Here is a 10,619-nt window from a genome sequence, read left to right on the forward strand (position 1 = left end):
TTTCTATTATATTTTCTTGTTTTTTACATTTTTAACCTTTTAGTAATTTTATTACATGTAAATCTTTATTACATTTTTACCAGATAAGATATAATTTTTATTATATTTTTTTGTCTTTTACATTTTTAACATTTTAGTAATTTTATCACAGGTAAATTTTTAGATAATTTTTTATTATATTTTCTGGGTTTTTAAATTTTAAATTTATACATATATGATTTTGATGTTCAAAACATATCAAACTTATATATTTACAAAAAACAATTAAAAGTGGTAATTTTGAAAATTTCAGTTACTAATATTTTTAGATAATATTATAAAAATTTTGATTTTTTTTTCAATTTTTAATGGTAAAACCCCTCAACTATGATTATTTAATGTAGAAATCCCTAAACTACAGATTTACCGATAGTAACGGTAATTATGACCTGGTAGGGTTTAATTCATTAAATAAAATTAGTTTGAGGATTTTTTCGTTAAATACTTAGTTTGAGGGTTTTTATCCTACACAAACTTAGTTGAGTGGTTTTAACGTTAAAAATCCTATTTTTAACGTAGAATCTTTTCAAGAATGACGTGGACCAACCTTGCAAAGTATTCTCCGGACATATTTCACCATAAAGTTTCTTATGATTGTTTGCCTTATCAACTCTCTAACCAACCAAAAACCAAATTCTTTTGCACAGTTGTTTGAATAGTTTTTAGTGTATTTTTTGAATAATTTTCAATCTATGACCCAAAAATCATATACACTTTCTACCAAGACTATAATTTAACTCTCTTACATGTTTGTAAAAACAATTTATTCATCAATTTTCCTTTTAGTCGGCATCGTCGTTGGCCGCGGATCTATGAGAGACCAATCCCAATCCTAGGAGTCTAAATTTTTTTCTTCCCACTTTATTTTTACTTACCTTTTTCATATGCGATAGTGATAGCCTTAATCTGTTATTGAGGTTTACTGTTTTTCTGTCGGTTATCCGGAGGTCTGGTGCGCGTTTTCAGGTTTGATTATTAATAAATATATAAAAACATTTATTTGAAAATTTTCAAACTAAACTTAAAAAAAAACTTAATACCTATACTTATTAGCAAACTATTGACAAACACATTTCCAAAAAAAGATAGCCATAATTAAACAAAGGGTTTTTCTGCACTAACATGATTTTTTTGCTTATTAAACCGCAAACTTAGAAATCTACGGGTCAAATCATAAAGTAGTGGTCAACCCGCAATATAGCCTTAGGTCATGTATTGGTGTATAAGAGTGTGTATTTTTAACTGAAACTAAAACTACGTCGTTTTGAGTAATTTTTTTTTTGTAAAAAAATACATAACAAGAGATTTGAACCCTGGTCTCAAGCTTAACGAAGGGTGACCACGGACTGAGCATTACTTTGTTAAAAATATGCACATTGTTATACACGACCACGGGCTGACCATTACTTTGTGGTCTGACATGTGGTTTTTAAGTTTGCGGTTTAGTAAATGAAGCCTCGACTGTGGACGCGTGTCATATCATTAGGAAGAAGAGGAGAAGGGCACGTGGCAAACATGGGGGCAGACATAGTTTGATAGTTATCCGATCGATAAATTAGGTTGGTTATCTTGGGTTGGGCTTATAAAAATGTAATTGGGTGGGACTGGAATCTCAAGTTTACCATGGTCCACTGGGCTTTCCTTAAATGGAATTAAGCCGACAAAAAAAAAGAAATAAATAATAAATGAAAATAGCTCGGGTAAACCAAATGTAAACCACATAAACCGGAAACCTCACTCTTGCTTTTGACAAACTAATTAATTACCAAAGAACCAGAATCGCAAAACGACAAAAAAGGTACGAGACTAGCAACGTCGCTGCCAGAATAAGGGCCACAACGTCAATTCACTTCAAAACGGAAAATAGAGACCCTTTGTACTGTTCACTCCCTCAGCAAATCGCAATGTCACGTAGTAATCTACCCAAAATGATTACTCCTTCCTATATAAACCCCAAAACCTTGCTCTCGTCGTCGTAAAGTCCTTTACAACAGTTCATGGCATTAACCACGGAGAGGCAAAAAGTCACCAAGATCCTCATCTTCAACGACTCTTCCCCCTCCTCTGCCTCCCTAGTCAACCTCCCCGCAACCCCTTTTCGCGACAACATCAGATCGCTCCTCACTGACGACGCCGAGACTCAAGATTACACCCTCGACAGAAACAACACCACCGTCTCACGTCTCTTCCTCGCCAGCCAAGCAACCGGCGTCGGTTTCCCTCTCTTCGTCATCGAAGAACAAGTCTCAGTCGGTTGCTCTCCCAATCCTCTCTGCGATTTCTGTAGATGCGTCGGTAAAAAAAGACTTCGATCTTTTTCTCGTGATCGTTTTCTTTTTCTTGATCTTTGATTTATGAATTGTACAGGTTGGAGTCATCATTATGTATCGAAGAGGAAGTATCATTTGATAATCCTGCGAGTGATGAGTGGATGAAGCCGTTAAGGAAAGATAGCTTGGAGGTTACTTCATCTTCTTCTCGGCATTTGATGCATGGTGTGATTCACTGCAATGGATTTGGTCACTTGCTCTGCATCAAGAGTGATAATGTTTCTAGTTTTTTCTCTGGCGACCGGGCCATGGATCTTTGAGACCGTCTTTGCTCTACTCTTCACACCAGGTCAACTGGATTCTTTTCTTTACGTTTCTTGACTACAACTCTGTTTTTTATAAGATTTGATGCTATAGTATAATATAATGGAATCTAATATTTGGTATGAATTTTTTTTTACTAACTATAAAAAGATTGTGGTACTAGAGCATTTTGAAAAGGTTTTCAACTATAGCATCTCACAAAAAATAAGGAAAAAAAGATTATTTTATTTATTAGACGACTACTATTAAGAATCCATTGCGGTATTTTTTGAGGAAATTCTTAATACTATTTATATTTAGTAAAATTATATTTTATGTTTGCATGAGATATACATAAAATAACCTTTAGTAGAAGTGTTTTTGTGCACGTTGGACTATCAGAAAAATTGTTGAATTGATATATGACAATTAAAAAAATTTAAAAGAGATTGTGGCATTTTCATGCTAGGCTAGTTTTTTTTAGTTGTTTGAACTAATAATCTATTTATTAGAGCATGATTAACCCGAAGTTCTTAGGATGAGGGTTTTTAGCGGAAGTTAAAAAACTGTTTCTTAACTTCCGGCAAGAACCCCGCTTTAAGAATCCCGAGTTAATCATGGTCTTACACCTGTTAGTTTTGAAATGGAATCACATAAATTTCAAAAATCAAGCGTTACTTTTGTTTTTGGTTTCCAACATATCAAAAACCATGTTGTTGTCCATTTTATGATTACTAGATATTCTAACTAAAATACATTATGAGTTCAAGAATGTATTTTATAAAACACCAACCAAATAGTGTTTATGAAGAAACTGTTAATCGGTGATTTTGTCTTTCTAATATATATATAATGGCTTCAGGAAGATTTCACTGGATGATACATCGAGGAAAGGATCAATGGATCTGAGGCTGCTCCATGGTGTTGCATACGGTCACCCATGGTTCGGGAAAATGGGTTACACACTCTCTCATGGAAACTTTGGGGTAAAAAAAGATCAATATACTCGAGCTATCCTCATTCTCAGCTCTATGGAACTTGACAAGCTCATGGAAGATTTCTCCGGAGTAAGAAAAGAGAGACTGATGAAGATGATCATCGGTTTTTACAGAGAATCCAGCCAAACCCCACTGGTCACTCTTTCTGAGTTGCTTCAGTTCATGCTTGCCTTCAGGTCCAAAGCTCCCATTGAGAGAAAGACCGCAATAGCGCTAGCAGCAATCTCTTCAAGTCCAGTTCCTGGAGAGGACACTTGGGATAACCCTTCTTTCTCATCCCCTGGCAAACACACAATGAGTCGCACTAAGTATGACTCGTTCAATGCTTTGGCTGCGGGAGAAGGCTGTAAATGGTCTGGAAAGAGGTTGAGCGAGACAGCACAAGCGGTTCTCAATGCGTTTAAAGACCGAAACATCGTCTTAACTCGCCGAGAGCTTTATGAGGCTGTTAGTGGTAGCATTCGTGATAAAGGATTGATTAATTTCTTGCTCAAACACATTGACAAAGTTCTAACGGGAGACCAAATCATTCAGAGGTTCACAACTCCGGGATCACGGATCCGATTCCCCCTCATCAAAGTCAATCAAGAAGCATCAACCACTCCTGGACTGAACCCGTATGAAGAAGACATTCTGTATCTGTATCGGAATCTCTTGTTAACGTATCCTGATTTAGAAGTATACAGTGATGCCTCTGAGGTTATCTTGAACTGCAAGAGCTTTTTCAAAGAGTGGCCATTACCTTCTCACCAGGACTAGCAGGAGTCTATAACAGTAGGCTGCCAAGTTCTGCCCAATCACGAAGAGCTGCTCAGAGACTTGACCCGGAAGCTACCTCCTGGAGAGCTCGTGACGGTTTCTCGAAACGCAACCATCAGAGTGCTGAAGTCTGCAGTAGAGAAAGCGCTGAGGGACACTTACTGCATAATGGAGAGTTTTGAAGTGTTGGAGATCAGAAACAAAGATCTTGAGAAGATTGGAGAGAACTCTAGTCTAGAATCAGAAGGTGGTAATAAGATTAGGACGGAGTTTCTGGTGACTGGGTTTGGTCTGGACACATGAACAGTGCTTAGGTATGAAGGTGGGTTTGATAACTGGACCGTTGACTGCAAATGTGGAGCTATAGATGATGACGGTGAGAGAATGGTGGCTTGTGATGCTTGCAAGGTTTGGCACCACACTAAGTTCCATTCAATAGAAGACGGTGACGATGTGCCTTCGGCGTTTTCCTGCTACAGGTGTTTTGGGTTCCAAGAAACGCAGTGTCGACATTCGCTAGCTCTAGCTACTAACTTTGCGTAGCAGGGTTTTTGGATATAGATAGCTTAAGATACAAGAAATGCGGAGCTTCCTTTCTTTTGAAAACTATTGATAAAAAATCTGTGTAATTCACTGACCATTTATCGAATATTTTGAATTTTGCAGCTTCCTCTATCATCATGCATTTTCATAGTGAAAATTTCCAAACCATTTTATCTATGTTTGCTTTATTGCATTTGAAAAATGTATATGCATTTTCATATATATGTACGTAGAAAATATTGTATAACTGTAGCAAAAGATATATAACTTAACTAAAAGTAGATCCTGAGATTTTAAAAGTTATAAATAATTTAGTAAAGTTTTCTATATTCTTTTAAGCAATTTGAAAGCATATGTTCATATATATATATATGTCAATTTTGCTCGTCTTCCAACTTAAAACCAATTGGTATTAAGTGGATTGACCTAAGTCTGTTATATATTACTTAAGTCCATATTTCCAATGTGGAATCTTCTCTCTAACATCCTTCTCCGAGATAATAGTGCGTATAACCATTAATATCACATAATCCATCATACCCCATACGAGACAATATTTTATTTTCTAGCAATCTCGGCAGAACTGAGACTTCTATAGGTCATCAGCTAATGGGATGATCGGACTATTTTCCGGTCCAGATTAATGAGTCAGGGTATGGGCCTTCTCTGATAACATGTTAAGTTTTTTAGGCTTTCAATTTAAAACTAATTGGTAGTACATTGATTAACTTAAATTTCTTATATATTACTTAAGTCTATTTCATATTTTTGATACGGTATCTTCTTTCCAACCAATGTCTCTAAGACTCTTTCGGTTAAATCTGTCATATTCAATTGGCACACAACATTCTTTCATTCTTTACTTTTTGTCCGCCATAATCATACCCAATTAGTAGTTTTTCCTGTTACTTTTTCTTTTGAATTTTTAAATTTCTAAAGTGGATTTTGCTGCCAAAACATTATGTCCATCATTCTTCTTCTATCATTGATTACATATCTTTTAATAAGTTGAGCAATAAATTATCAATAACAGTGTCAGTGATCCAGCCACAAGACGAGGATGCTCTATGCTTAAAGATTTTTTTATATTCTTATGAGTAGGTTTAAAAGATAATTATAGACTATTTTTTTCATGCGAAAGCACAGTAGCTCAGTGGTTAGATTTAATAGTTTCTACATTCAGGTCTAGGATTTAAATCTTAGGATATGCAATTTTTTGCAGATTGCGCATTATAAGAGGTTCATGTTTCAATTCCTGAAAAAAATGATTTATTAAACAATTATGTAAACTATGGAAGAAATGTTTACAAGAGAACTTCAACATGGTGCAAGTAAATCCAGTCAGACGTATGTCTTCTTAGGACGGCTCTAGTGATGCAGTTAGGCGTAGATCCTCATAAAACAGGTAGTATTGTCGGTTGTCGAATCGTCTATGTAATCTTTTTCATAATTGTAATATCATGATAAATTTGCATTTAAAAAAAACTAATTTTTTTTATTTTATTTTGTACGAGACGAAGGTGTCTGGCCCAATAAACGCGCCATGTCGACTAGCGAGGCCCAGGTGGTTATTATTCTTTTAAAATATTTTGTTATATTTATTTAACTATTAAGACATTTAATAATCAAAATAGCTTAAGTATAAAATTTAACAAATTTCTTCGAAGTTTAAGCGAGTTGTCCAATATTAACTTTACTTACATATGTATATTTGGCTTCATATTTTAAAGAGTTTCATTTCACTTATATTTTTGAAATGCCCTCAATTTCAGCTGTTTGTGTGCAAATTTACTAAAGCATGCAAAAACATTTTATAAATCTGGAGAATATATCGCGATTATGTTATGCGTATGTTCTTTTTCTCAGTCGGTGCTTCTATCTTTTTAGTTATGAATTCCTAACATTACTATATTTAAATAAAAAATACTCTCTCCATTCTAAAATAGTTGGAGTCTGACTGGTGACCATTCGAAAAACAAGAAGAACGAATAAAAAAAAAAATGTACGGAAATAAAATAGCAGAAGTGAAAAGGAATGGTTGTTCCTTATCAAATTTAACAAAGAATAATTTTGTTCTTTAATTCTCTACAAAAAAAAGAATGAAAGAGAATGAAAGAGAATTATTATTTCCGTGAATTGTGATTTTTTTTAAGAACTTTAGGGAATGCATTATTCTTCGCCGTTCCCTGGTCACCATTCATACCGATGTTTTGGATGTATGCACAACGATTAAGATACACACTGTTTTCTAAAAAATTACTTTAAAAATATAAACTAAAATTAGTTCAACCAATTCTTAAAAGTAAGTATAAAACATCGTCGGTAACACAATTTTAAGATTAATATAAAAATATCAAAATATCATCTATTTTGAAATATCAAAAACTTTTTAAAACATCATCTATTTTAGAACGGACGGAGTATATATTATCATAATAAATGATAACGATGGTGATACTATTTTAATTGAATAAAACTCTGTGATATAATGAATATATAAAACAGGTCGCCGCAGACCATTATCATGATCAGTTGTTATAATGTACGCATGTATTTTCTCAAGGTTTTATTAAAGATTGATTTACATTTAGTTTTCTGCCTTCTGGTATATACCAAAGATTATGTAGTATACACATTTCATTGAAAAAAAATGTAATACATTTATATTTTCTTCATTCGTCAATTCTGTAGACGAATGTACCAATCAACTTTTTTTTCCTGGAAAGCATTAAGAATATTGCATAACATTCACATTTTGTATTTGTGGGTTCCAGTGAATCAACACAATCTCATGCACACCAAAACACTGAAAACTTTTTGGTCCCATACCTCTTTTTCTTTATGATGGATAATAAATAAATCACTCATATGCCATTCCACATCACAATCTTTCTGGTCCTTTTTAAAGTTTTATTTCAAAACATTCATTATTTCTGTTTATAATTTTTTTTTTAGAAAAGAAACTTATATAAACTATATTTCTCTCAAAAAAGTTTTTATTTTAAACATAAACCGATATAATATCCTTCTTAAATAGAAAATATAAATAATGTACGGTTTTGATAACAAAATCCACGGAAAAAATCAGTTAAGAGGAGATCTTCTAGAAACTCCTTTTCTCTTGAGTATCCTAACGAGTGGTCTCAATGAAAAATTACCCAATAAAACATCCGAGTCTTCTGAAACATCTGTGAGTGATGATGTGCATGATTTTTTCTCTTCTAAGTTTTGTTCTTGATTATAATGTTCTTTCTTCAAAGCACTTTGGTTTATTTCCGGAGAGAAACAAAATTTGTGCTTTTCTGGAGAAGCTGAAATCTACAAAAAAAAAAAAGCAATTGTCATTGAATTAGCAGACCATAAACTTAACATAAATTACGTTATTTGATTTCAAATGAATTGTGCAAATTTCATGTTTTGAAACGTGTTCACGACGTGTATACAATTCACTTTATAAATTATGTCCAAATTAACGTTTCAAGAAGTTAATACTCATATGTCAATGTAGGTTACACGTCAAAATTATAGATATATATCCATGTTAAAAGATTAAAGATATACTCGAATGATATAATATAACCTAAAAAAAGAAAACTAATTATTTTAAGAGAAGAAACTAAAATGAACCTCGAGTATAGCATATTGTTGACTCTAAAACCAAGAAAATGTATATATTGAAGTGTGAACTGTATAGTTGATAATGTGTAGAATTCAAAACACGCATATTTATCTTATGTCAGAGATATGTCTCATTGAAGACTTAACTTTCTTTTGAAGTTTCAAGAAAACAATTTGTATACCATATAATCAAAAAACATTTTGGTTACCTTCTCATCAGAACGTTTTGTATACTTTTGCCAACTACTAATATAAAAACTACTAAAACAATGCATAACTAACAGGGTAACAATGCATAGGGGAAAAACTTTAAAAGAGATTGAAATAACATATATTACCTTGCAAGAGATAGAGCAAAATCGATTAGGACGATCTTGAATATATCTTTTACACGTCACACATGAACCTGCATTCTTGGATTTTGTTGAAGGTCTTGCATCTTTTGCTTGCGGCCGCGAATTCAAATGTATAGCTTGTTCTCCATTTATTTTATATGTCTTTTTCCAGAGACAAATTGTTCCGATACAAAGAAAAGCAAAAGCGATATGTCTATTTAATTTGGAATTTTCAAAGACTCGATCAAAACAGAAGTTAGAAAACAAAAGTAGTTTCAAATAAATTTAATTAATTTTTATAATGATTTAATATCAAGAAAAAACCTGTATCTCGGAGCAATCAAAGTAGTGTTGAATATCGAGGAGACGCAAAACATCTTGATAAACGTATTTGCAAATCTGAAGACGACGATGGAGGAAGTGTGCTTCTGTGTCACAACAATGTCTGCATATTTGGGCATTACAGTCAATGCAAAAGACATTCTTCTCGTTCTTTCGAAGATACTTATGATTCATACATATCCCAAAGAACTCTAAGCACAATAGTGCCGTAATCCAATCTTCATCAACTCTTCTCTTCTCACTCTGCAACTTATATTTTTTTCTAGTTACAACTTTTCTTGTGAATATCAGAAGAAATTTGGAAAGTTGACTAAGATGTATATGAATTATAAATATGGTTGTACGACAAATTTTAATCGACTTATTTTCAAAATTTAATATCAAATCTGTAGAAATTTAGAACTTTTATTGATTTTATATAAAATGATTTTACATGCAATCATTTGAAACTTTAATTAGAGGGTTTCGTTTGAAACAATAGAAATAGATGGATCCGCAGAAATTTGAAAATTTAATGAAATTTAGAATGAATATTTTTTTTTTGTAACAGAATGAATAAATATATTAGACTGGCGTAAAGGATGGATTCTGCAGATTTTTTCTTATATATCATTTTTTGTGAAACCAAACACTCGAATCTAGTGATTTATAAGCAAAGAAAAGGATGAGATCTGCATAAATTTTGAAGCTTCATTGGTGTTTATGATGAAATGATATACAAATGAAAAAAACAGATGAAATTCATTGGAAAAATATAGATGTATAAAGGGTTTGTACCAGATTCATTTGGGTATGAGAAAGTGGATTCCTTCAGTGGATCAGATGGGCAGACTTTTATATTTCTTCGAATAAAATCATCTAAAGGGTTCTTGGGGAAGAAGAAAGAGAGAGGAGAAGCAAAAAGAAAAAGAAACAAGTGATTGTAGTGTGAATAAATTAGTAGACGGCCAAGGAAATATAAACAAGTTATATTATGAATATATAAATTGTATATATTGTGTTTTCTGAGAAAGTATAAATTAAAAAGAGAAAAAGAATTTTTTATAATTAATTAAATAAGGGAAAATCAAAAGTCCAAATAGTCAACAATAACTGTGGCTCTTTTTAAGTTTTAACCTTCCAAGTTTATCCTACATTTACGAAATAGTCTAATATGTTTTAAATACAAATGAAAAATAATTTGACTGTGAGAGGAAAAAGGAAGTCTTTATAATTTAGAAGGTGCGATAAAGGTAAGCAAATTTCCAGTATTTACTCCGAAATTTCCAAGGAAACTAGCCTATTAATTTTGGAATCATATCATTCTGTACATATACATACATAGGAATATAAGATGTCGAAGATATACCCATCGCATTGCATATACCACATTATTAAAATTCAATATATGTTATAAAAGAGACGTTGCGTAA

General features: G+C 32.6%; 1 protein-coding gene and 1 pseudogene across 1 annotated transcript; one reads left to right on the forward strand and one right to left on the reverse strand.

Moving 5' to 3' along the window:
- Nucleotides 1-2,036: 2,036 nt before the first annotated feature.
- LOC106324284 lies at nt 2,037-6,306 on the forward strand (annotated as a pseudogene).
- Nucleotides 6,307-7,943: 1,637 nt separating this feature from the next.
- On the reverse strand, nt 7,944-10,141 carry LOC106325697. The gene is made up of 4 exons (XM_013763755.1): nt 9,985-10,141; nt 9,190-9,450; nt 8,869-9,027; nt 7,944-8,230 (listed from the first exon to the last, which is right to left on the reverse strand). The coding sequence occupies exons 1-4, from the start codon at nt 9,991-9,993 to the stop codon at nt 7,997-7,999; spliced, it is 663 nt and encodes a 220-aa protein (XP_013619209.1). The 5' UTR covers nt 9,994-10,141; the 3' UTR covers nt 7,944-7,996.
- Nucleotides 10,142-10,619: the final 478 nt, after the last annotated feature.

This window comes from Brassica oleracea, chromosome C2, assembly GCF_000695525.1.
Source record: "Brassica oleracea var. oleracea cultivar TO1000 chromosome C2, BOL, whole genome shotgun sequence".
Lineage (NCBI taxonomy): Eukaryota > Viridiplantae > Streptophyta > Magnoliopsida > Brassicales > Brassicaceae > Brassica > Brassica oleracea.

Excerpts from the sequence above, each read along its gene's own strand:
- LOC106325697 (XM_013763755.1), bottom strand. Across the intron at positions 9,028-9,189 it reads TTGATTGCTCCGAGATACAG|ACATATAAAATAAATGGAGA; the intron begins GTTTTTTCTTGA and ends CTCTGGAAAAAG. Across the intron at positions 8,231-8,868 it reads TTTGCTCTATCTCTTGCAAG|ATTTCAGCTTCTCCAGAAAA; the intron begins GTAATATATGTT and ends TTTTTTTTGTAG.